Source organism: Montipora foliosa, chromosome 1 (genome assembly GCF_036669935.1).
Source record: "Montipora foliosa isolate CH-2021 chromosome 1, ASM3666993v2, whole genome shotgun sequence".
NCBI classification, from domain to species: Eukaryota; Metazoa; Cnidaria; class Anthozoa; order Scleractinia; family Acroporidae; genus Montipora; species Montipora foliosa.
Window position 1 is genome coordinate 23,904,804 of NC_090869.1, and position 27,500 is coordinate 23,932,303.

Genomic DNA, 27,500 nt, shown 5'->3' on the forward strand with positions numbered 1-27,500 from the left:
TGTACTAGCCATCCGTAAAAAAACAGATCCAGTCAAGTAAGATCAGAGTGGCGGAAGCCATGTAGCTCGCAATCAGGAGGACAGTTTTCCCATGCGAACCTTGACAGTAGAAGCGCTTGTTAACAATGATGACAACATGGATTTCACTTTGTTCCCACATCTGTTTCGCTCGTCTTCACATTTCTTCGTCCTTGTCAACCTTTTGCTTAGTCCGAGTTCCTTACAAATCCAAATAACACTGACGTAATATATACCGTAAAAAAAATTGTATAGGCTTTCCGGCACTGAGAAGACGGCGCTCGCTCCTTTTCGGGTTTTCTTTTCCACAGGCAGGGAAAGCATCGTGCGGCTTGGCTATGCGAAAAGGTTCCTGTCCGTTAGTAAAAACTCGCATAAGAGCTGAGTTTGTCGATAGTTAGTGGCTTATTAAGGGTCAGGCATGCTCGAAGCTTAAGATGTGCTTTGCCAAGCTGAAGAATGAAGAGGACTTTTAATCGTTTAAAATACTCGCAACTGCCTTCAGTGCCGCCGTGATCAGATTTTGCTTTCGGCAACTATTGATAAACATGATTTGAACTGAATGTTTCGATTTACTCACTACTGATTTAATTGACAAGAGACAAACGGTAGTCAATTGAAAAGCAATATTCGCGAATTGACTCTGCAAATACGTGTTCTTTGGCAAACAAAGGTTTAGTCAACTTCATTCACGCAATCTACAGTATTCTTAGAAATCGTATTTCTCTCTCAATTCACTAAGCTTCTTGATTTATGAGAGTCAAAAGCTCTGGGACGATGACAAAACAAAGCAATTGCCCCCAAATAAATTATGTAGAAGTTGAAGAGTGATGCTACATCCCTAATAACCTAACTTTTAACCTAATATTCGTCCTCTTTGTGCCCTACATTTGTACAATTTTTTTGTGTTTGTTTTTTTAATCTCGCTATCATCTGATTATTAGTTTTCTTTTATCCAAAACAGGTGCAAGCTTTCGCATCGGAAAGAACCCACATCTTGACTTCACTAAAATGGCAAAAGAATATGGCGACGTGTTCAGCTTGATGCTTGGCAATCGTTTGGTTGTGGTGATAAATGGAGTACAAGCCATCCGAGAAACCATTATAAAGCGTTCTATTGCCTTTGCTGGGAGGCCAAAGCTCCACACATTTAATTTGGCCAATCCTGAAGGAAGTAGTCTTTCCTTTGGTGACTACTCGCCCCGATGGAATCTAACGCGCAAGATCAGTGTCGGTGCCATTCACAACTTTGTCAAGAACGAAGACACCTTAGAAGAGAAATTGTTGCATGAATCGAAGCGCTTGGTTCACTGCTTCAAGAAAAAGAAGGGAAAGGCCGTTGATGCTCTGATAACTCTGAAGTGTGCCACAGCTAACATCATTCTCAATGCGCTATTCGGAGTGGAGCGTTCATACGATGATGAAGGTCTCCTTAAAATTCTCCACCTTGCAGAGAATCACCGAAAAGCGGTGCATGGCAGTGGCCACGTGGATTTCCTACCACTGCTCAAGTACCTTCCAAACAAGGCGCTCAAAAATCTCGTACTGACAATGAAGGTAGTATTACAAGAAGTGTTTCAGATGTATGAAAAGAACAAAGAAACTTATCAGGACGGACAAGTCCGTAACATAGCGGATAGCTTTATCAATGTCGTCGAAAAGGAAAGCCAAAACAAAGACGAGAACCTACAAGATGAGAAAGAAAGTCCAAGTATGACTGCACTGCTTAAGGATGACCAGATAGTTTCCGTGCTGGGCGACCTATTTGGTGCGGGATTTGAAACCTCATCCACCGAACTCTATTGGAGTCTGGCCTACCTGATCACATATCCAAACATTCAACGCGATCTTCAAGAAGAACTGGATCGCGTTATTGGCAGAGAACGCCTGCCGACCCTGCAGGACATACCATCACTTCCTCTTCTTCAAGCGGCAGTCTACGAGTTACTGAGGGTAAGCTGCATCCTGCCCCTCGCAATACCACGAACCACCACGTCCGAGATACGCATACGGGATTTCATAATCCCAAAAGACACCATGGTCTTCGTCAACCTGTGGTCAGTGCACCAAGACGCTCAAGCGTGGAACGACCCACATGTTTTTAATCCCAGGCGTTTCTTGGATAGTCAAGGTCACCTCATCGACCCCAAGCTGCTCGGTGGCTTCCTTCCATTTTCCGGAGGCCGCCGCAAGTGCCCTGGTGAAGCTCTGGCAAAGAAAATAGTTTGCGTTTTCCTAGCGGTGCTACTTCATAGCTTTCGATTTACACAGGTTGGTTTGCCGACCGAATATCAAGGAATTGATCTTCAGGGAGAATACGGCCTCATTTTATCACCGAAGAAGTTCTTTGTGAGCTTAGAATTACGGAATTAATGACATTGCAGCAATCATCGCAATACCGTTACAATCAGCTTGTCGTGTTTCAAATTTAAGCTTAAATAGCTGTTTTCATTACCATGGATATGTTGCTGATAAAATCCGTTCTCAGGTTGAATCCGTTTTTACCTAGATTTAATTGCTGATCCTCATTTTACCTACAATAGATTGAATAGGCACTCAGATGAATTGAAGAAACATTTTTTGGAGCCTAAATTACCCCTAGACAAAAATTGTAGGGTCAGCTTAGGGTTAGTTTTGGGTATTGTTATACATGGATTTCAATTGACTTATTACATAGAAAAGTAAATGATGAAAAAAAATGAGTTGTAGTGTAAAGGTAAAGACACAGGACTAAAGATCTGGAGGGTCCGTGTTCGATCGGACTACATTGTGCAAGTGCATTGTACAGTTCAAGTTTGTTCCCTTACTATGTTGTAATAGCAAGTTTAAGAAGTGACGACGGCTACGGCTACGAAAACGCAACAAAACAACAGTGTGAGTGGTTGAAAGAGGTGAAAGAATCGTGCTGCACGTGCGGCAAGTATTTTATTGCTGCACTCTGCGTAACAACAACGCCGTGAAATTTGAGGTTTTAACGACAACGTGAGAGTACAAATGCGAATCTTTCATTCTATATTTTTGCTCTGAAACCGCTCGTATAAATTCAATTTTAAGATCATTCGCCCACATTGTATAAAGTAAACGACACGAAATAACCGCAAAAGACTTAGTACCCCATTATCTCTTGGTACTGTGCAAAGTTACATTCTAAAGACACGTTTCCTGCCGGGTCTCCGTACTGAGGAGCGCTTTTTGGCGATCGAGAAAGTTTCATCGGTCACTTGAATCATCACCTTATGAATAAATTGACATTAATACCTCTTCTGGTGATTACAGTTTTCTTTTCACGCGCTTATGTATTTTTAATAAAGACTGTTACTGAAACGAATTAGACTTGTAACAAATATGGAGGGACAGGAAAAACCTAAGGGCGCTTTCCTTTTGTCAGACCTGGCCAGCCAGACCGGTCAGTTTGCATAGAAAATGCAACAATTTGAAGGAACACTTGCATGATAATCCCTCGTTTTCTTCCGGAGGAGTGTGTATCATCCTCGCAGAGGGTTAATTTGAAGACGTTTTAGAGTTAGTCCTTCCAAATGCCTGGTCTGGCCGGTCAGTTGTGTCAAATGGAAAGCGATTGCACGATTACGTGTTACTTCTTGCGGCTTTAGGCCTGTAGGTTTAATAAAAATAAATGTTAATGCTAAACAATTTAAATCTAATAAGTATGATGTAAACTGCACTGAATCGATCATCAATGCTCACAAATCTAGAATGGATTCTTATCATAGGCCAAATGTCTTATAAAAAGCGAATCTTTGGTTTGAAACTAGGTTTATATAATTAAATTACTTTGATCACCAAATCTACTTATTTTTTTTCGTTTGGTGAAAAACAGGGGTCATAATGTCAATGTCTCCTTTCAATCAAATAGGCCAGTATTGTTGGTTTTCACTCACGTGATCAACAGCCATGTTTTTCAACGAAAACAAAAGAAGACGTTAGCATAATAATAGCTTTCAATTCCCGGAGGATCGGATTGCGACACCAACATGGCCGCCATTTCATTGTTTGGGGACACCAACATGGCGGCCGTGACGTCATGTGAAATCCAAGAATATGGTCCTATATGCAAACCACACATTTAGGAAAAGAGTAGGAAAAGAGATGACATTCTTGCAATAGTTTGTTTAATTGGATGAAACCTTAAGTAGACGTCTGTCGACAAATTTCATTTATTGCCAATTAAAATCCACTATATAGACTTTGAAACCAGTGTACTGTGTCTTGGAGTCAGGGAACTGGGCTTCAGAATGCAACATCTTATTTCTCATACGCACTTAATAACAAGTCGAACTCAGAGAGAGAAAGAGCAAGACATCAGTCACAAAAAAACTTTTTACCGTCTCACCGGTGTCAATGTTTGTTAATTGTCCTGAGATCATTTTCAGGATTTGCCTTACAACGCGCTAAATTTCGGTTGGCAATTTCCTTTTTTCCTAGCGATGAAGAAGGATGACACGGACGCAAACTTCTCAAAGGTAAATCACTGAGTTTTTTGTTATTTTCTCCTTTTTTTGTGAAGGCGACTGACGAACTTTCATAAGCCGCTTGATCATTGTTACAGTTGTAAGTGGCTGTGTGCGAGAAATAGCGTCCCATCTATATGTTCTGGACATACATAGTAAAAAAAATCTGCCAATCATCGGAAAAAGAGCCTTGAATAACTGAATTAAGAGAGAGTAGTGACAACTGTTGTTATCAAAAGCTCATTCCGGAGTTAAAATTAATATATATATTCCACTAAAAAGTAAGATACTTTGCAAAGTGAAGGCGATGTTTATTTCTTTTTAGAGTGTTTGTGTTTATTCGTGTTTACAGTTTGTTATGACAAAATATGATCCCGGCTGGCAATACAGTGGTTGAGATGAGACTTTTTTTGCGATGTAAAGACCAATAAAGTATATCAACGGCATTGTTCTATGAAAAAGCGATACGTTTTCTCAGCGGTAGGATATTCCCGCAAATCTCTGTTTAAAAAAACGTCACTAACCGGTTCACAAACCGTTCGCCCGATTTGTTTCTTAGCCTGCCTAAAAGGAAATTGAATATTCCGTCACTGATCATCAACCCCTACTAGTAAAGAGAATTCTTCTTAACCTGCTCCTGATGTTTTCCTAATTTTTCAGGTATTTAACAACCAGCTGCGCGCCAGCCGAATTCCGCATGGAGTTGCCATCGCTGATTTTAGCAGATGTGAGCTATGGCTTTTACTACTAAAAGTAGGCACCTAAAATGATACTTATAAAACGAGAATGCTCTCTTTTTTATGGTGACCCCGGTATCATCTAATTGACCTTGTGGCCCGGGTTGCTGGAAGCATGGTTAGCGCTAACCAGCGTTAAACACCACGGAAATCTATACGTTTTGATACCTCTTAACCAACGGTTAGCGCTAACCAGGCTTCCAGCAACTGGCCCCTGAGCGCCAGCTTTAACGTGTAGTGTCACGTGACTTCATGTAAACAAACCTCGAAAGTTCGGACATTCGAGAAGATCGGACATATAACACATAGTGAGATGGCGTGGCGAGCAGATATGAAATGTTAGTTTCTTTTTGCGTTGGACATGGAAATGATGCAACAAAGACACAAGTCACTTCCATGGTTAGCATTTGGTGTAGGACACGATAGTTTCACACTCGTATTTCGACAGGAGTGACGCGGGTGAGACTGTTTGTTCCATCTTCGATCGCTGGGCCGACGGAAACGAAATGCATTCCTCGCCTTATGTTATTTACGAATTTACCTTTGTGTATGAAAATTGTCCTATATATTTTCACCTAAAGGTCGGTAATTAAACCGAATAAAAGTGACTTATTAGCTGCATCAGAGACAGTTGTCATTTCCACCGTTTATTGCGAGTTGCAGAATGCTCTCGAGCTCGACTAAAAGGCGTGCTTCCGTTACACGTAAAAACGATTCCCGATTCCCAAAGTCATAGGTAAGAAACTTGAATGGTGATCTGATCAAGTTTTTGCATTTTCCGGCCGAAGGTATAGCAATCGAGAGGCAGAAAACGGAACACGCGGATAATGGCATGACTCATCGCAGTGACTCGTTTGTGTGTTCAAAGGACGGTAAATACACTACTAGTTGTATAGTAAGTAGTCTACCCTTTGTTGTTGAGCTATAATTATATATCGTGCATACCATTGACCATGGGATCAATGTAGCGTTGAGCCAATACAAACTGAAAAAGTTTCTTCATTGAAGTTGACGAAAACTGAAGAGGTTTTATTTTTATTACATGGAACAGTATTGACCTTCTGTTAATTGGAATGACACATATCTACAGTACTGTTAGGGAGATTTCCCTTAAAAGAAATTATCTACTGATTTTTGGCGAACCATTTTGAAAAAACATTGTCAAATTACCGGTCGTAATTCATGAACAGTTTAAACTCATTATGATTGGGTGATACATCTGTTGCTTCCCACAATTTTTACAGTACTCATTTGTTAGCATGAAAGCATGAAATATTCACTTCAAGTACTATTTTGAACTTCTATTATTATTATTATTATTATTATTATTATTATTATCATTATTATTATTATTATTATTATTATTATTATTATTACTATTATTATTATTATTATTATTATTATTATCATTACTATTATTATTATTATTATTATTATTATTATATAAAAGAGGAGAAGGGGAAGGACTCTTCTCTAGTTTGGCACACTCATTAGAGAAGATTCCTTGTTTCCACACAACAAATTGACAACGTTTTAGCCCACTTATAAACATTTCAAGCTGAACTTAAATTAGTACTTTGAAGTTGCTTTCAATGCAAAACAATGACCATTTGTGTTGCCACAAACCGATCTCTGTTTTTCCAGTAACACTTATATATTCTACAGCAGTGTTTGGACAACCTTTAGAACGCTGGCATGTCAGAATATTATTGCTCGTAATCAAAAAGCCCTTCGTAAAAAAGCCACTTTGTAATCGCCTTCCAAAAAGCCACTTCGTAATCAAAAAGCCCTTTGAGATCAAATCCAGTTTGTGGTGGGTATGGCTCACAACCCGCTTGCATGCATTGGGAGCACTGACTTCATGAAATAGTCCCATTCTCTGGCATTTTAGGGTTCCATTCTTTATTTTACCATTATGTAGGGTTGTTTGTGCTTATGCTATTCTCTATTTTCGAATGCCTTATGAGACATTTTGTTTGCCCCCCAAATTTTGCATAAACTATTGTTTTCAAATGCTCTTGGGGACATTACATATTCCCAAGAGCATTTGAAAACAATAGTTTATGAAAAATTATGGGGGGCAAACAAAGTGTATTAGCCTGGGGACATTCAAAAAGAGAGAATGCGCTGTACCAACTTTGTGACATTTTCAGCACTATCAATTTTTCTTGAGAAGACTCTCTTGCTCTTTGAAACGGTTATGACCCCCAGTCCTCACATTGCCATTGCTTTGTCTTGGTGCTCTCAACGAACTTTAGTTAATTTCTTTATCACTGAAAGCCAACAACTCCCGAAACTTCTTCCGTCGAAATGTTTGCATCAGTCTTAGAAACTCTTGTGGTTTATTCTTAATTCATTAATACCACTCACAAGCTTGCTTTCATTTGATTGAGCGGTTTCGTCAACTTGACCTGTCTGCAAGTTCTGTAGTGAAATGAAGTTTTTCTAATAAAGGCAAGATAACAGGACTACTAGTAGGTAATTGGCACATTTTTGTGGTAAAAATTTTCAGATATCTCTCCTCATCTGGCAGATTAGTGCCTTCGGGTGAAGGAACACTGATGTACATGAGTATGTGAGTTTAACTTTTGGAAGGGTGTTTTTCCTTCCTCGGTCAACAAATCCTTTTCATGAAGGGCTTCACTTTGGCTACACTCTCATATACATGGACACACTCCACTTTGCAAAGAATCAACGTGTTAAACCATCAGTAAATAAGCGACAATCATCGAAGGACTTGTAAGCGGCGAGTCCCTGCTTGTATTCAGTACATGATTCAGTGGAGTGGTACGTTAAATGGTTAGACTGAAATATCGTGCAAGCCGAATGGCGCCGAGGAGATGAAATTGTTCATGATCTTGATTGCATGGAAAATGGATTGGGGCAGAAGTGCAGTTCTTGAGCTTTTGATTGGGATAAATAAATTGTCTGCATCGTCGGTTTTGTCTTTCTACTGATAGCATCCATTGCCAGATTAGCATTATTTGCGCTAGAGGCAATTACCTTTATTAAAGTAAAGCGTCAATGCTTCAACTGCAGCGGCGATTTCTATTAGCGAAGACTTCTAAACGCATTCACTGAAACTCCACGCTCCTGCAAATATTTTTTAAGTTCTGCGATATTCATTGTGTAGAAGTCCTTCTTTAATAGGCATCTGCATGGACATGTTGACCCTGGAACTGTAGCAAACAGGACTGCTTACTGTTGTTAGATGGACTGATTCAGTGTTTTCGAATTGAAGGCTCACTGACAGAGGAGGCTCGATTTACACACACTCAAATCACATTTATTTGGTTTTATTACTGACCTCGAAGTGCACAAATATATAACAATTTAAATACATGAAGGTATTCGTAATAACCAAATGTAAGGAATACATTTCGTTTCCGTCCGCCTAGGGATCGAAGATGTTCAAAAGCTGACTCACCACCGTAAATCCTGTCGAAGACGGAAGTAAGAGTGTAAAACTACCGCGTCGCACATCAAATGCTAATCATCGAAGTGACTTGTGTCTTTGTTGCATCATTTCCATGTCCAACGCAAAAAGAAACTAAGATTTCATATCTGCTCGCCACGCCATCTCACCATGTGTTATATGTCCGATCTTCTCGAATGTCCGAACTTTCGAGGTTTGCTTACATGAAACGTCACGTGGCACTACACGTGAAAGCTAACGCTCAGAAGGTCAATTAATGTATTCGGCCCTAGGGATAAAAAATCCGGCGACACTCCTAAAATAATCTCTTTAGCGGGTACTGATGGCCGGAAATGAGCTTATAATTATAATGCGGCGTGTCCCAAATAACAGCAACCTCAAAAACTATTTTTAAAAAAACAGTAATTGTCTGAGCAGACTTTTACATAGATTTTGATGATTTTGTTCACAGGTTTACATTCCGAGTTTTTGCAAATCGCCTAAATTATTTTCTGAAATGAAAGTTGATATTAATCAAGCGAAAAACAATGTTTAATCGTACGGGATGCATGTCGTGAGCTGTGAACTTACAAATTTTTTTGGTCAGTTTTCTATATATTTTCAGTTTATGTTACTAGGTTATATTTGCGTGAAGTTATGAAAAAGAGCTCAATACGAGGTCCTAAATAGCAGTCGACTGGATTTATCTCACTCGTTGAAGTAACTGAGCAATGCAGCTAATAAAACTAAAACTTGCGATTAAAGTGTTTCTAAGCGATACAATTGCAACTTAAACTTAAAATGAAATCAACTTATAAGCTTTTCAAGATACACGCTTTTAGGCTGATAACAATTCAGAGACAAAGCATGCCTCGTTGAAAACGCTGAGTAATAACTAACTACGTTCTACGTATCGCTTTATTGACAGAATAGCGTGATTGTCGCCGATTAACAGATCAAATCTCAATGAAGTGTAAACAATTTCATACCTTGTCTGTTCCCGCTAAAAACTACCCAGTTGAACCTTGGACACTACTCGAAGAGGAGTGCACTGTAACAAGGAAATTGGGTAAAAATGGCATTCGTAGCGAAGTTTCTGTTTGGAATTGAAGAATTTCCATCTGTTGGCCAAATTGTATTCCTCTGCTGTCTAATGTGCGTTTTACTTTTTGGAAAAGAGATATGGGAGCATTCAGCCTCACATCTGCCTCCGGGACCTTGGGGGTTACCAGTCATAGGTGAGGTGTTTTCCTTGCGTTCAGTTGCTGTGTCACTGTAATTCATTCACTGCAGGGTCTTAATGAACGTTCAGTAATGTAAAAGCCTTCTTCACACGGTCCAAAGATTAATCTCTACACTTTCTGGTCCAAGCTCATTAATCTTTACTGAATGATCAAATCGTCCATACAAAGCGTCGAGAAATGCAGTAGGCATGGCGTTAACTTGAATTCGGAGATTTGTGCGTGTGTTTACTTATGCAGTATGAGCAATATTTCTCTAGTTCGTGGAGTAAATTAAACTAAAAATATATCTTTTTGGTTTACCTAAGTGTAACTCGTTGACGTTTTATAAAGTTAGCAAAATTTTCCAAAAGATTGTAATTGACAAACAAAAAACTTCACCTTTTCTAAAGTTAATAATTTCGTCACATAGAAAGACTTTTTATTTAATAAGGGTGGGCAGAATAACTGTATGATTATTTAATATTTGCACATCCGTGATTACCTCTTGCATGTCACCGGCCTAAGACCAGAGAGGCGTATCGCGTGTTCTCGACCGAGCATCTGCCATGGTGACCGCAAAAGTTGTTTATCTTAGCATTTCAAATTCACTACTTCTGATGGATACAATAACCTCAAGTTCACTGACGCAAGATTTATGAAAGTGTTAAGCGTCCCGGTCTTATGATCATGACATACTATGATTTATCTTATTTCCACTGCCTTTGTGGTGCGAACACTTGCATGATAAGTTTTTAAACTAAACAAAACCTTGAGAAAGGAAATGACTCTCATCCTTTGGCTAGCATTTATGCTCAATACCAATTGCTCGCTGATACATCAAGTTAACCAGGGATTAATCAGCTCCTTGAGTCTATTAGATCAGCAAGTACTCTTGATCGGTCTCTTCGGTTTAACGAAGGGGCTACGCGCTATTGCTCATTTCTACCGCAAAAACAGTGACCTCTACAGTTAGTTCTGTTCCGTTTCTCAAAAAGTCTTGATATTAAGTTTTTATTTATAGCAGTAGAGAAAAAAGTTAGGGCCGAAGGCTGACTTGAGTCGAATTCAATCATGGAATGAATGCACAACTTTTTTAAGGGAAACATATATAACTGTTTCAGTGAACTAGCCATTCGTAAAAAAAAGATCCAGCCAAGTACTATCAGAATGACGGAAGCCACCCAGCTCGCAATCAGGAGGACAGTTTTCCCATGCGAACCTTGACAGTAGAAGCGCTTGTTAATGATAATAACATGGACATTGCCGCCTGATTTCACTTTGTTCCCACATCTGTTTCGCCTGTCTTCACATTTCTTCGTGTTTGTAAACCTTTTGCTTATTCCCAGTTCCTTAAAAATCCAAATAACACTGACGTAATATATACCGTGAAAAATTTGTATAGGCGCTCCGGCGGAAGACGGCGCTCGCTTCTTCTGGTTTTCTTTTCCAACCTCAGAGGCAACGGAAAGCATCGTGCTTGGCTATGCGAAAAGGTTGCTGTGCATTAGTATAAACTCGCATAAGAGCTGAGTTTGTTGATAGTTTGTGGCTTATTAAGGGTCAGGCATGCTCGAAGCTAAAGATGTGCTTTGCCAAGCTGAAGAATGAAGAGGACTTTTAATCGTTTAAAATACTCGCAACTGCCGCTTCGGTGCCGATCAGATTTTGCTTTCGGCAACTATTGATAAACATGATTTGAGTTAAATGTGTTTCGATTTCCTCACTTCTGATTTAATTGACAAGAGACAAACGGTAGTTAATTGAAAAGCAAATATTCATTAAATGTTCACTGCTAATTGACTCTATAAATACATGTTCTTTGGCAAACAAAGGTTCAGTCAACTTCTTTCACGCAAGCTATAGTATTCTTAGAAATCGTATTTCTCTCTCAATTCACTAAGCTTCTTGATTTATGAGAGTCAAAATTTCTGGGAAGATGACAAAACAAAGCAATTGCCCCCAAATAAATTATGTAGAAGTTGAAGAGTGATGCTACATCCCTAATAACCTGACTTTTAACCTAATATTCGTCCTCTTTGTGCATTATATTTGTACAATTTTTTGTATTTGTTTTTTAATCTCGCTATCATCTCATTATTAGTTTTCCTTTATCCAAAACAGGTGCAAGCTTTCGCATAGGAAAGAACCCACATCTTGACTTCACCAAAATGGCAAAAGAATATGGCGACGTATTCAGCTTGATGCTTGGCAATCGTTTGGTTGTGGTGATAAATGGAGAACAAGCCATCCGAGAAACCATTATAAAGCGTTCTATTGCCTTTGCTGGGAGGCCAAAGCTCCACACATTTAATTTGGCCAATCCTGAAGGAAGTAGTCTTTCCTTTGGTGACTACTCGCCCCGATGGAATCTAACGCGCAAGATCAGTGTCGGTGCCATTCACAACTTTGTCAAGAACGAAGACACCTTAGAAGAGAAACTGTTGCATGAATCAAAGCGCTTGGTTCACTGCTTGAAGAAGCAGAAGGGAAAGGCCGTTGATGCTCTGATAAATCTGAAGTGTGCCACAGCTAACATCATTCTCAATGCGCTATTCGGAGTGGAGCGTTCATACGATGATGAAGGTCTCCTTAAAATTCTCCACCTTGCAGAGAATCACCGAAAAGCGGTGCATGGCAATGGCCACGTTGATTTCCTACCACTGCTCAAGTACCTTCCAAACAAGGCGCTCAAAAATCTCGTACTGACAATGAAGGTAGTATTACAAGAAGTGTTTCAGATGTATGAAAAGAACAAAGAAACGTATCAGGACGGACAAGTCCGTAACATAGCGGATAGCTTTATCAATGTCGTCGAAAAGGAAAGCCAAAACCAAGACGAGAACCTAAGAGATGAGAAAGAAAGTCCAAGCATGACTGCACCGCTTAAGGATGACCAGATAGTTTCCGTGCTGGGCGACCTGTTTGGTGCGGGATTTGAAACCTCATCCACCGAACTCTATTGGAGTCTGGCCTACCTGATCACATATCCAAACATTCAACGCGATCTTCAAGAAGAACTGGATCGCGTTATTGGCAAAGAACGCCTGCCAACCCTGCAGGACATACCATCACTTCCTCTTCTTCAAGCGGCAGTCTACGAGCTACTGAGGGTAAGCTGCATCGTTCCCCTTGCAGTACCACGAACCACCACGTCCGAGATACGCATACGGAATTTCATAATCTCAAAAGACACCATGGTCTTCGTCAACCTGTGGTCAGTGCACCACGACGCTCAAGCGTGGAAAGATCCACATGTTTTTAACCCCAGGCGTTTCTTGGATAGTCAAGGTCACCTCATCGACCCCAAGCTGCTCGGTGACTTCCTTCCATTTTCGGGAGGCCGCCGCAAGTGCCCTGGTGAAGTTCTGGCAAAAAAAATAGTTTGCGTTTTCCTAGCGGTGCTACTTCATAGCTTTCGATTTACACAGGTTGGTTTGCCGACCGAATATCAAGGAATTGATCTTCAGGGAGAATACGGCCTCATTTTATCACCGAAGAAGTTCTTTGTGAGCTTAGAATTACGGAATTAATGACATTGCAGCGATCATCGCAATACCGTTACAACCAGCTTGTCGTGTTTCAAATTTAAGCTTAAATAGCTGTTTTTATTACCATGGATATGTTGCTGATAAAATCCGTTCTCAGGTTGAATCCGTTTTTACCTAGATTTAATTGCTGATCCTCATTTTACCTAGAATAGATTGAATAGGCACTCAGATGAATTGAAGAAACATTTTTTGGAGCCTAAATTACCCCTAGACAAAAATTGTAGGGTCAGCTTAGGGTTAGTTTTGGGTATTATTATACATGGATTTCAATTGACTTATTACATAGAAAAGTAAATGATGAAAAGAAATGAGTTGTATTGTAAAGGTAAAGACACAGGACTAAAGATCTGGAGGGTCCGTGTTCGATCGGACTACATTGTGCAAGTGCATTGTACAGTTCAAGTTCGTTCCCTTACTATGTTGTAATAGCGAGTTTAAGAAGTGACGACGGCTACGGCTACGAAAACGCAACAAAACAACAGTGTGAGTGGTTCAAAGAGGTGAAAAAATCGTGCTGCACGTGCGGCAAGTATTTTTTTGCTGCACTCTGCATAACAACAACGCCGTGAAATTTGAGGTTTTAACGACAACGTGAGAGTACAAATGCGAATCTTTCATTCTATATTTTTGCTCTGAAACCGCTCGTATAAATTCAATTTTAAGATCATTCGCCCACATTGTATAAAGTAAACGACACGAAATAACCGCAAAAGACTTAGTACCCCATTATCTCTTGGTACTGTGCAAAGTTACATTTTAAAGACAAGTTTCCTGCCGGGTCTCCGTACTGAGGAGCGCTTTTTGGCGATCGAGAAAATTTCATCGGTCACTTGAATCATCACCTTATGAATAAATTGACATTAATACCTCTTCTGGTGATTACAGTTTTCTTTTCACGCGCTTATGTATTTTTAATAAAGACTGTTACTGAAACGAATTAGACTTGTAACAATTATGGAGGGACAGGAAAAACCTAAGGGCGCTTTCCTTTTGTCAGACCTGGCCAGCCAGACCGGTCAGTTTGCATAGAAAATACAACAATTTGAAGGAACACTTGCATGATAATCCCTCGTTTTCTTCCGGAGGAGTGTGTATCATCCTCGCAGAGGGTTAATTTGAAGACGTTTTAGAGTTAGTCCTTCCAAATGCCTGGTCTGGCCGGTCAGTTGTGTCAAATGGAAATCGCCCTAAGATTGCACGATTACGTGTTATTTCTTGCGGCTTTAGGCCTGTAGGTAAGAAATAAAAATAAATGTTAATGCTAAACAATTTAAATCTAATAAGTATGATGTAAACTGCACTGAATCGTTCATCAATGCTCACAAATCTATAATGGATTCTTATCATAGGCCAAAAGTCCTAGAAAAAGCGAATCTTTGGTTTGAAACTTGGTTTATATAATTAAATTACTTTGACCACCAAATCTACTTATTTTTTTCGTTTGGTAAAAAACAGGGGTCATAATGTTAATGTCTCCTTTCAATCAAATAGGCCAGTATATGGTCCTATATGCAAACCACACATTTAGGAAAAGAGTAGGAAAAGAGATGACATTCTTGCAATAGTTTGTTTAATTAGATCAAACCTTAAGTAGACGTCTGTCGACAAATTTCATTTATTGCCAATTAAAATTCACTATATAGACTTTGAAACCAGTGTACTGTGTCTTGGGGTCAGGGAACTGGGCTTCAGAATGCAACATCTTATTTCTCATACGCACTTAATAACAAGCCGAACTCAGAAAGAGAAAGAGCAAGACATCAGTCACAAAAAAAAATTTTTACCGTCTCACCGGTGTCAATGCAAGAGCTTAGTCCAATGTTTGTTAATTGTTCTGAGATCATTTTCAGGATTTGCCCGCCTTACAACGCGCTAAATTTCGGTTGGCAATTTCGTTTTTTCCTAGCGATGAGGAAGGATGACACGGACGCAAACTTCTCAAAGGTAAATCACTGAGTTTTTTGTTATTTTCTCTTTTTTTTTTTTTTGTGGAGGCGACTGACGAACTTTCATAAGCCGCTTGATCATTGTTACAGTTGTAAGTGGTTGTGTGCGAGAAATAGCGTGCCATCTATATGTTCTGGACATACATAGTAAAAAAAATCTGCTAATCATCGGAAAAAGAGCCATGAATAACTGAATTAAGAGAGAGTAGTGACAACTGTTGTTATCAAAAGCTCATCAGCTCCTGTTGTTGTGACAACCAGCTGTGGAATAGCTCATTCCGGAGTTAAAATTAATATTCCACTAAAAAGTAAGATACTTTGCAAAGTGAAGGCGATGTTTATTTCTTTTTAGAGTGTTTGTGTTTATTCGTGTTTACAGTTTGTTATGACAAAATATGATCCCGGCTGGCAATGCAGTGGTTGAGATGAGACTTTTTTTGCGATGTAAAGACCAATGAAATATGTCAACGGCATTGTTCTATGAAAATGCGATACGTTTTCTCAGCGGTAGGATATTCCCGCAAATCTCTGTTTAAAAAAACGTCACTAACCCGTTCACAAAACGTTCGCCCGATTTGTTTCTTAGCCTGCCCAAAAAGGAAATTGAATACTCCGTCACTGATCATCAACCCCTACGAGTTAAGAGAATTCTTCTTAACCTGCTTAACCTGCTCCTGATGTTTTCCTAATTTTTCAGGTATTTAACAACCAGCTGCGCGCCAGCCGAATTCCGCATGGAGTTGCCATCGCTGATTTTAGCAGATGTGAGCTATGGCTTTTACTACTAAAAGTAGGCACCTAAAATGATACTTAAAAAACGAGAATGCTCTCTTTTTTATGGTGACCCCGGTATCATCTAATTAATGTATTCGGCCCTAGGGATAAAAAATCCGCCGACACTCCTAAAATAATCTCTTTAGCGGGTACTGATGGCCGGAAATGGGCTTGTAATTTTAATGCGGTGTGTCGCAAATAACAGCAACCTCAAAAACTATTTTTTAAAAAACAGGAATTGTCTGAGCAGACTTTTACACAGATTTTGATGATTTTGTTCACGGGTTTAGATTCCGAGTTTTTGCAAATCGCCTAAATTATTTCCTGAAATGAAAGTTGATATTAATCCAGCGAAAAACAATGTTTAATCGTACGGGATGCATGTCGTGAGCTGTGAACTTACAAATTTTTTTGGTCAGGTTTCTATATATTTTCAGTTTTATTTTACGAGGTTATATATGCGTGAAGTTATGAAGAAGATCTCAATACGAGGTCCTAAATAGCAGTCGACTGGATTTATCTCACTCGTTGAAGTAACTGAGCAATGCAGCTAATAAGACTAAAAATTGCGATTAAAGTGTTTCTAAGCGATACAATTGCAACTTAAACTTAAAATGAAATCAACTTATAAGCTTTTCAAGATACACGCTTTTAGGCCCATAACAATTCAGAGACAAAGCATGCCTCGTTGAAAACGCTGACTAATAAGTAACTACGTTCTACGTATCGCTTTATTGACAGAATAGCGTGATTGTCGCCGATTAACAGATCAGATCTCAATGAAGTGTAAACAATTTCATACCTTTTCTCTTCCCGCTAGAAACTACCCAGTTGAACCTTGGACACTACTCGAAGAGGAGTGCACTGTAACAAGGAAATTGGGTAAAAATGGCATTCGTAGCGAAGTTTCTGTTTGGAATTGAAGAATTTCCATCTGTTGGCCAAATTGTATTCCTCTGCTGTCTAATGTGCGTTTTACTTTTTGGAAAAGAGATATGGGAGCATTCCGCCTCACATCTGCCTCCGGGACCTTGGGGGTTACCAGTCATAGGTGAGGTGTTTTTCTTGCGTTCAGTTGCTGTGTCACTGTAAATCATTCACTGCAGGGTCTTAATGAACGTTCAATAATGTAAAAGCCTTCTTCACACGGTCCATAGATTCATCTCTACTCTTTCTGGTCCAAACTCATTAATCTTTACTGAATCAAATAGTCCATACAAAGCGTCGAGAAATGCAGTAGGCATGGCGTTAACTTGAATTCGAAGATTTGTGCGTGTGTTTATGCAGTATAAGCAATATTTCTCTAGTTCGTGGAGTAAATTAAACTAAAAATATATATTTTTGGTTTACCCAAGTGTAACTCGTTGACGTTTTATAAAGTTAGCAAAATTTTCCAAAAGATTGTAATTGACAAACAAAAAACTTCAATAAGTTCATTACTGATGCCAGTCTTAGATGCATAATTTGTTTTTCACCTTTTCTAAAGTTAATAATTTCGTCACATAGAAAGACTTTTTATTTAATAAGGGTGGGCAGAATAGCTGTATGATTATTTAATATTTGCACATCCGTGATTTTTTTTTTTTTTTAATTTAAAACTTTTTATTATTTTGTTACACCTAAACAGATACAACGATTATGAATTACTAAAATACAAATCACACTATTAATTACAATATCAAAAACAAAATAGACTACTAATTACAAATCAGTAAATAACAATTACAAGATAACACTACTGCACTTACACTCTTACCATAATTTGAACAACAATAGTAAAAAGAAAAAATGATGATTATTGATGCCAGTCCTAGATGTATAATTTGTTTTTCACTTTTTCTAAAGTTAATAATTTCGTCACATAGAAAGACTTTTTATTTAATAAGGGTGGGCAGAATAGCTGTATGATTATTTAATATTTGCACATCCGTGATTTCTTGCATGTCACCGGCCTAAGACCAGAGAGGCGTATCGCGTGTTCTCGGCCGAGAATCTGCCATGGTGACCGCAAAAGTTGTTTATCTTAGCATTTCAAATTTACTACTTCTGATGGATACAATAACCTCGAGTTCACTGACGCAAGATTTATGAAAGTGTTAAGCGTCCCGGTCTTATTATCATGATATACTATGATTTATCTTATTTCCACTGCCTTTGTGGTGCGAACACTTGCATGATAACAAACAGCCGTAAACCACTTTAACTTTAAGTTTTTAAACTAAACAAAACCTTGAGAAAGAAAATGACTCTCATCCTTTGGCTAGCATTTACGCTCAATACCAATTGCTCGCTGATTCATCAAGTTAACCAGGGATTAATCAGCTCTTTGAGTCTATTAGATCAGCAAGTACTCTTGATCGGCCTCTTCGGTTTAACGAAGGGGCTAAGCGCTATTGCTCATTTCTACCGCAAAAACAGTGACCTCTGCAGTTAGTTCTGTTCCGTTACTCGAAAAGTCTTGATATTAAGTTTTTATTTATAGCAGTAGAGAAAAAAGTTAGGGCGGAAGGCTGACTTGAGTCGAATTCAATCATGGAATGAATGCACAACTTTTTTAAGGGAAATATATATAACTGTTTCAGTGTACTAGCCATCCGTAAAAAAAAGATCCAGCCAAGTACTATCAGAATGGCGGAAGCCACCCAGCTCGCAATCAGGAGGACAGTTTTCCCATGCGAACCTTGACAGTAGAAGCGCTTGTTAATGATAATAACATGTACATTGCCGCCTGATTTCACTTTGTTCCCACATCTGTTTCGCCTGTCTTCACATTTCTTCGTGCTTATCAACCTTTTGCTTAGTCCCAGTTCCTCACAAATTCAAATAACACTGACGTCATATACCGTCAAAAAATTGTATAGGCTCTCCGGCAGAAGACGGCGCTCGCTTCTTTTGGTTTTCTTTTCCAACCTCAGAGACAACGGAAAGCATCGTGCTTGGCTATGCGAAAAGGTTGCTATGCATTAGTAAAAACACGGATAAGACTGAGTTTGTCGATAGTTTGTGGCTTATTAGGGGTCAGGCATGCTCGAAGCTAAAGATGTGCTTTGCCAAGCTGAAGAATGAAGAGGACTTTTAATCGTTTAAAATACTCGCAACTGCCTTCGGTACCGATCAGATTTTGCTTTCGGCAACTATTGATAAACATGATTTGAGTTGAATGTGTTTCGATTTCCTCACTTCTGATTTAATTGACATGAGACAAACGGTAGTTAATTGAAAAGCAAATATTCATTAAATGTTTACTGCGAATTGACTATATAAATACATGTTCTTTGGCAAACAAAGGTTCAGTCAACTTCATTCACGGAAGCTATATAGTATTCTTAGAAATCGTATTTCTCTCTCAATTCACTAAGCTTCTTGATTTATGAGAGTCAAAAGTTCTGGGACGATGACAAAACAAAGCAATTGCCCGCAAATAAATTATGTAGAAGTTAAAGAGTGATGCTACATCCCTAATAACCTGACTTTTAACCTAATATTCGTCCTCTTTGTGCACTATATTTGTACAATTTTTTGTATTTGTTTTGTAATCTCGCTATCATCTCATTATTAGTTTTCCTTTATCCAAAACAGGAGCAAGCTTTCGCATCGGAAAGAACCCACATCTTGACTTCATCAAAATGGCAAAAGAATATGGCGACGTATTCAGCTTGATGCTTGGCAATCGTTTGGTTGTGGCGATAAATGGAGTACAAGCCATCCGAGAAACCATTATAAAGCGTTCTATTGCCTTTGCTGGGAGGCCAAAGCTCCACACATTTAATTTGGCCAATCCTGAAGGAAGTAGTCTTTCCTTTGGTGACTACTCGCCCCGATGGAATCTAACGCGCAAGATCAGTGTCGGTGCCATTCACAACTTTGTCAAGAACGAAGACACCTTAGAAGAGAAACTGTTGCATGAATCAAAGCGCTTGGTTCACTGCTTCAAGAAACAGAAGGGAAAGGCCGTTGATGCTCTGATAACTCTGAAGTGTGCCACAGCTAACATCATTCTCAATGCGCTATTCGGAGTGGAGCGTTCATACGATGATGAAGGTCTCCTTAAAATTCTCCACCTTGCAGAGAATCACCTAAAAGCGGTGCATGGCAATGGCCACGTTGATTTCCTACCACTGCTCAAGTACCTTCCAAACAAGGCGCTCAAAAATCTCGTACTGACAATGAAGGTAGTATTACAAGAAGTGTTTCAGATGTATGAAAAGAACAAAGAAACGTATCAGGACGGACAAGTCCGTAACATAGCGGATAGCTTTATCAATGTCGTCGAAAAGGAAAGCCAAAACGAAGACGAGAACCTACGAGATGAGAAAGAAAGTCCAAGCATGACTGCACTGCTTATGGATGACCAGATAGTTTCCGTGCTGGGCGACCTGTTTGGTGCGGGATTTGAAACCTCATCCACCGAACTCTATTGGAGTCTGGCCTACCTGATCACATACCCAAACATTCAACGCGATCTTCAAGAAGAACTGGATCGCGTTATTGGCAAAGAACGCCTGCCAACCCTGCGGGACATACCATCACTTCCTCTTCTTCAAGCGGCAGTCTACGAGCTACTGAGGGTAAGCTGCATCGTGCCCCTTGCAGTACCACGAACCACCACGTCCAAGATACGGGATTTCATAATCCCAAAAGACACCATGGTCTTTGTCAACCTGTGGTCAGTGCACCAAGACGCTCAAGCGTGGAAAGATCCACATGTTTTTAACCCCAGGCGTTTCTTGGATAGTCAAGGTCACCTCATCGACCCCAAGCTGCTCGGTGGCTTCCTTCCATTTTCGGGAGGACGCCGCAAGTGCCCTGGTGAAGCTCTGGCAAAGAAAATAGTTTGCGTTTTCCTAGCCGTGCTACTTCATAGCTTTCGATTTACACAGGTTGGTTTGCCGACCGAATATCAAGGAATTGATCTTCAGGGAGAATACGGCCTCATTTTGTCACCGAAGAAGTTCTATGTAAGCTTAGAATTACGGAATTAATGACATTGCAGCGATCATCGCAATACCGTTACAGCCAGCTTGTCGTGTTTCAAATTTTAGTTACGTAGAAAATAGCTGTTGTCGTTACCATGGAAAATTTATATGCTGCCGGTAAAATCCGTTCTCTGGTCGAATCCCTTTTTCCTAGGCTCAATTGTTGATACTCAAGGCACTCAGATGAATTGAAAACTAATAATCTGGAGGGTCCGAATTCGAGTACCGGCAAGTGCATTGTTTCAGTTCTTGGTTGCCTTACTCTGTTGTAATGTTAGACTGAATGGATAGCTCACCGAATATAGAAATCAATAGGCCGATAATTATGAAACATTAAAAAGACTGTGTTGAGATGCGTAAGACAGACCTTGAGGAAAGGTCAGTCCTTTTGACGAAGGGGGGGTGGGGGGGGGAGGGTTGATATAGCTGCATTTAACTACGTAGAGTGAGTATTCAATTTAACCTACAGCTACAGATCGTAACGGATTTAACCAGAGACCGGTTCTGACCGACAACAGATATGTCTTACGGTACTTTTTCTGTCCTGGAAATTGCACCTTTTAGCAGGACTAAACAATGGTTTCCCGCTAAATTCAGTTTCTGAATGAGACGGCTATTCATAAGATAATTAATAATTTAGCCGGCAAGTTTGCCGATGGTATCAGTTTTGTTATGCAGAAGACATCCTTACTCATTGGCAATTGCACGTTCTCGTAAAGGCAAACTAAACAGTCAAGTCTTTCTTTCCATTGAGTGGTGTATTTCAGTCATGCAATTCTGCAGTAAATTGTGCGTTATAGTACGTTGCAAACAAATAGATACTACTAATTTTATCTCTTTTGCTCAACGGATCATCAATGTTTTGCTGGTTTTTTATTTATAACTCAATATTGAAATCAATCATTTTGTTCCGTGTATTTGTGTTTTGACATTGTTCCCATTTATTTTGATCTGCTCAATAAAGCTGAGAAGAATAAAGAGTTTCGCCTTACATTCCTGGCGGTCTCTCAAATGAGTAACAAGTCGTCTTCTACGACGTATTCGAGATACTTCTAAATCTTCGAGACACTATTTATCTCGGCTTTCTTTACATCGATGGGATCTGTTCTGTCATCATTTGTGTGATCACAAAATGCACAATGAACCTAGAACTTCTTCTCCGGCAAATAAGCTTCAGTATAGAGGCAATCTGTCGGGAAAACACACCTGAAAAAAAAGCCTAAGAGTCTTTTTGGTCATTGCTGCACAGAAATCATTTTGTATGACCTCTACACACTCACTTTTCGTTGAAATGCAAATCACTTTCTGTGCGCTACGTCATCCAACTGGACTTACCCCATTCACACCAACAAGACATGTTTAATTAACCTGGGTTTAACAAAATGAAAATAAGTCAGAAAAATGTTGACTGGCTTTTGCATGAGATTCAGGTCAGTTTCAATTCATGTTTTGATTTGTGCTAAATGTGTAGACGACAAAAATCAGTATACATTATTTAAAAAGAAAACACTTTGAAACCGTGGTAAACTAAATATCTTCAAAACATGTTTAAAGAGCTGAAAAGTGTTAAGATTTTAGAGTTCAAATATTTCAAATTAGGGGTCTGTAATAAAGGGCTTAAAGCATGATCAATAAATGTTAAGTGAGTTACTTTTGCAACAACATCCTTCCGTGGTTGACTGATTGATATTTCAATTGCGTGTACAAAACAAGAATGACACCCTTACATTAACAAATTGTCTGGCACGGTTTGTTCCAAAACTGTTCGCTGGAAGAAGATTCAAGGCGATGAAGACTGTTGCGCATGTAGACAGGAGAAACTGTTTCGTTCTTTTGTTGCTTTGATGATAACGCATTGTAAGCCAATGAACCATTTAATTTGTATCTTAAATTTAACTTGTAAACAGACAAAATGATTAACTTGATAATGGCCAAGAGGAAATGGTCAACGCAGAGGCAAGTGGTTTGCTTGTAGACGTCATTTCACTTTTTCCTTTTTAACCTTGAACTCAAAACCGCAAAACGAGGAACGGGAAAGAAAACAGATTCTCGTATTTTGTACGCCACGTTAACTGATAAATATCTTGGTGCATTCGGAATTCCTTAGTTAGCTTTTAAGAAGAGATACTGTTCTTTTCATGTTTCCTTGTGGAAATATAAAGCAATTGCTTGATTTCGAAGCCTAGCATAAGAGCGTGCCCTTTGCGTGTCTCGAGCGTACACACAGGGTGAATTACTTTGGATTGTTTGCAATTGTCGTGCTTTCAGCCGGCAAACTACATGCGTTGATGTGACAAAGCAGCTTTATTAATTATTTTTTTGTTTTCATAAGGTCAGACCAAAATGAACAAATCGGAAAATACTACCGGTAACGTGTTCGAAACGAAAACACATAACACCTCTTTTGGTAAATTATTGTTCTCACTGTCTAACAGATTAAAAATATCGAGTAAAAAATTAGACACGTCTCTTTAACTGAGACTCTGAAACAATAAGAGCGAATTTTAACTTGCAACAATTAACACGGTACCAGTAGTTTTAGAGGCCTCTGAAAAGTATGGACTTTTGATATTCGGAACTACACATCGGCCTGCTTGTTTATCAAAAGCAAACTTTTGAACATGGCGAGCCAGGTGTCTGTAGTTTATTTGAAACAAGCTGTTAAGCCTCTTACTTGAAATAAGGACATCTTGTGCCACTTGGCTGAGCTGTTGTTCGCCGTTCCGTGTTAAGTCGCTCGCGATTGGATCCCGTGATTCAATTTGGCGCATGGCTACCATATACTGAGTGGCCCGGCCTCTCAGTTCCAGTGCAGTGTAAATGAAAGACAAAACGACTGATATTGGAAATCTTTCTGATCAAAATGTTCTACTTTCTTCAAAGGAAAACAAAAATGCAAATTTGCACAGATTTAGCTCAATTAGTCAAATTAGCATGCAAAGCTCCAACAACACCACTTCACTTTGTTTTAGCTCGTGTCCACAGTTATCAAGCCTAAAAACGGACTCTTTAAACTCAGGATGGTAGGCTTTTACTTATTGTAGCGTATTTTTACAGTTATTACAGAATCTCAAGACAGGCATACTTTCGGTCTTCTCTACACCATGCAAGAGCACTCTACACTTCTCTACATGTCTCTACACATGATGTGTGCCTCGTTTATCAGAGACTTCAAGTCACTGCGCTCAAACGGTGAAAATGTAGCCACGTCCTTACCTAGCCAATATGGACTTTCAGGACTTTAAGATCTACCACGGTGACGCAGACCATAGACGTCTTTCGCGATTATTCATCTACAATCACTGGCAAAACTAGCTGAGACGATAACGCCAGGGTGGGCCTGAAAAGCTCTCAGACGTCAGAAACTAAGCGTAATAACTGTCAAATTTTCAAATAAAGCTTCAACATACAAGTCCCCCCCTCCCCCCAATTAATGTTGAAATACACAAGGAAATGACTGTTCACTGTTGGCAACATTGTTTGGGAGGAGGGGGGCAATTATTCAAACTCAGTAAGAAAACCAACTTCAAAGGGTGTGTCGGAGATTGCGTTAAGCCTTCTTAAAACATGCGTGTATCTGTGTGTATGACCTAATATATTTATTAACTTCTGGCTTGCTATTGTTAAAGAGGCTCTGAAAGGGGTTTTTGACCTGTTTGCAGAATGCAGAATGTAGAAAGAACAGACGTCTCTTAATTAAGTTGCCCTACCCTGCCAGCCCATCTCCCCCACCCCTCCCCCTCCCCTTCCCCCACTCCCACGAAACAAAAAAATTAAAAATGTCGTTTGTTCACTTTTACTTTAGTAGCCGACCGTGCAGGAGGTCAGAACCCCCCACCGAATCGGCAACACTAACTCCCCTAACTCACGGCCTTTAAGCTAAAGGGGAAACAACCTCGTCCCCAGGGCGCTTTTCCCTCCCCACCCAAAGCCAGGGAAAAGCGCCCTGGGGACGAGGTTGAAGGGGACAACGTTCTGCCTGTGTGGTACATGTAACTCTTGCAAAATATTTGGACATTTCAGCTGCCTTCTCTACTACTGATAAGCTCCCTTAACAGTAGGCGCCTTATCGCACCCCTTGCAAGTAGAGGAAAATGTGTGAGATGTTATGAAGAGCCAGCACACTTACTGTTCGAAAAGAGTGCGCAATGTAGTTTTCAGCGTTTTGGCCTGGCTTCTGTAGCTTTCGTAATTGGTAGTACGCTGCAGTTTAAAAAAAAAAGCTAAATCTCCGTAATAGCATAAAATTGCAAATTATTTATGAAAATCCCTGAGTGAAGTGGTTAATAAAAATACTCCACATCACCGCACTGAGACTGTAAATTGTTTCCTATTCTTTTATTTACTTCAAGGATGGAAATGGATTCCAGTTTAAAACATAGGAAGTTTTTTTTCACTCATCTTGAAAAAATATCATTTTATTTCATATATTTCACCTGAATTTCAATATGAAGTGCTTTTCATGTGGGTAATTGTCACCGAAAGAATGATTTGTTTTCGGGTTTAGCCTTCGTGGGCCGGCATCATGACGTCACGTTTGATACTCAAACTTAATCACTTTCGAGTGTTTTTTCCGCAGAAAAAAATTATATTCGACCCTAATACCCTCACTTTCCGTATCTACCACGAAACTCGAATCGGCTCTCTAGCGGATGAAAGTAAAAATTTAGCTTCTTTGGGTAGTCATTACACGGTGATCATGAATTTTTCCCTTGAAGATTTTTCTTTACCTGGAAAAAGTGTGTTTCTTTGTTGGCTTGTTTTATTGCTGTTCTGTGCAAGAGAAGTCTGGCAACATTCTTTCTCCAAGCTGCCTCCAGGACCTTGGGGCTTGCCTGTCATCGGTAGTTATGAGTGCATTTTGCCAAATCTGTTTTAGCGAAGTATTGCTTGTGAACAACAAAGAAAGCTATTGTCTTCGACTATGTTATAGAAATGGTCAGTTCCATGTTTTGCGCTGACAGCGCAGGCTTGATTGGGGTCTTCAGTTGCAACTCTCAGGCAGAGTACAAATAGATAAAGGCCAGTTGAGTTTAGTTTATCAACTGAGCTGATATGGTAAACTGAATTCGAAAGATGACGTTTCAAGCGTTGGCCTCTCGTCACAGCGAATTCGAGAACAAAGTGCGCTAACAAGTACCTTCTTACCACGCATGCTATTTATCGAACCCTTTCAGCACAATCTCTGTTCCACTGTACCACGATTGATGATAAACAGAAGGAAGTTACGAGTCGTTCAGTGTTGTAACATGAGCTTAATGTTCATAAAACAAGAGAAGAAAACCAAGATAACATAACGTAACAAATTCTTAATCGGGGTAACAATAGTTCCTAGTCCGGAATGTAATAGGTAGACACTCATGATCTGCGACCGTGTGAGATGCTAATTTCTGACTGTAAGACAAAAATAAAGAATCTATTTAGATTGTTGACTGCTTCGTTCCACAATAGTACCTCACTGAATTGCCTTCAAGCTATAGTCTTAAATACACTTCAGTTAAACACATTACTGGCTCCGATGTAGGTCGCCACCCAACCTGAATATACCGGTAATCCAATTAACTTTCTAATCCTCGAACTTTTATACTAAGTACTTTTAACGTTAACTCTAATTAATTGAACTTTTTTCCGAAACAGGTGCCAGTTTTCGCATTGGAAATAACCCACATCTCGACTTCACGGGAATGGCAAAGGAGTATGGGGACGTGTTCAGTTTGATGCTCGGGAATCGTTTGGTTGTGGTGATAAACGGAGAGCAAGCCATCCAAGAAACAATTATCAAACATCCTACTACCTTTGCTGGGAGACCAAAACTCTACACCTTTGAATTGGCCAATCGTCTCGGTAACAGCCTTGTACTCACGGACTACTCGCCTCGATGGCGAATTTGCCGAAAGATCAGCGTTGCCGGAATCAAAGATTTTGTAAAGAACACCCATATCCTCGAAGAGAAACTGCTGCTCGAATCCCAGCGCTTAGTGCGGCACTTACAGCAACAGAAGGATGGTCCAGTCGATGCTTTGATGTCTTTCAAGTGCGCCACAGCAAACGTCATCATACATGCTTTGTTCGGAGTCCAGCGATCTTACGATGATGAGGGCCTACGAAAAATACTTGAGCTCACAGAAAACTTCGGAAAATCTGTGAATGGCAGCAGCCTAGTTGATTTCCTGCCACTGCTGAAATATTTTCCCAACAAGCAAGTCTTAAACCTTGTTGTCACTATAGATTCTTTATTGGAGGTCGTTTCCCAGATGTTCAAAAAGAACAAGGAATCCTATGTTGACAGTAGAGCTCGTAACATTGCAGACAGTTTCCTTAGAGTCGTGAAAAAAGAAACTGAGAAAGCTTCAGCCGAAGAAGACACCGTAAGTGTGAATCCAGTGCTTAGTGA

At 39.6% G+C, this 27,500-nt stretch overlaps 4 protein-coding genes across 4 annotated transcripts in view; all 4 read left to right on the forward strand.

The window, feature by feature from the left end:
- LOC138011528 (cytochrome P450 1A1-like) overlaps nucleotides 1-2,391 on the forward strand; it is a 3,726-nt gene extending 1,335 nt beyond the window's left edge. The window contains exon 2 of the mRNA XM_068858580.1: nucleotides 983-2,391. Coding sequence (XP_068714681.1) covers nucleotides 983-2,391 — 1,409 coding nt within the window. The remainder of the gene's footprint in view (nucleotides 1-982) is intronic.
- Nucleotides 2,392-9,714: 7,323 nt separating this feature from the next.
- On the forward strand, nucleotides 9,715-13,392 carry LOC138011533 (cytochrome P450 1A1-like). Its single transcript, XM_068858592.1, has 2 exons — nucleotides 9,715-9,877; nucleotides 11,984-13,392. The coding sequence occupies exons 1-2, from the start codon at nucleotides 9,715-9,717 to the stop codon at nucleotides 13,390-13,392; spliced, it is 1,572 nt and encodes a 523-aa protein (XP_068714693.1).
- A 3,626-nt stretch (nucleotides 13,393-17,018) lies between these two features.
- LOC138011542 (cytochrome P450 1A1-like) lies at nucleotides 17,019-21,112 on the forward strand. Its single transcript, XM_068858603.1, has 2 exons — nucleotides 17,019-17,181; nucleotides 19,710-21,112. The coding sequence occupies exons 1-2, from the start codon at nucleotides 17,019-17,021 to the stop codon at nucleotides 21,110-21,112; spliced, it is 1,566 nt and encodes a 521-aa protein (XP_068714704.1).
- Nucleotides 21,113-25,738: 4,626 nt separating this feature from the next.
- The window catches only part of LOC137976349 (cytochrome P450 1A1-like), a 3,070-nt gene continuing 1,308 nt past the window's right edge, over nucleotides 25,739-27,500 (forward strand). Inside the window, exons 1-2 of the mRNA XM_068823691.1 lie at nucleotides 25,739-25,950; nucleotides 26,744-27,500. The exon at nucleotides 26,744-27,500 is cut by the window's right edge and continues 1,308 nt beyond it. Of these exons, the coding sequence (XP_068679792.1) occupies nucleotides 25,806-25,950; nucleotides 26,744-27,500 (902 nt within the window). The 5' untranslated portion in view covers nucleotides 25,739-25,805. The remainder of the gene's footprint in view (nucleotides 25,951-26,743) is intronic.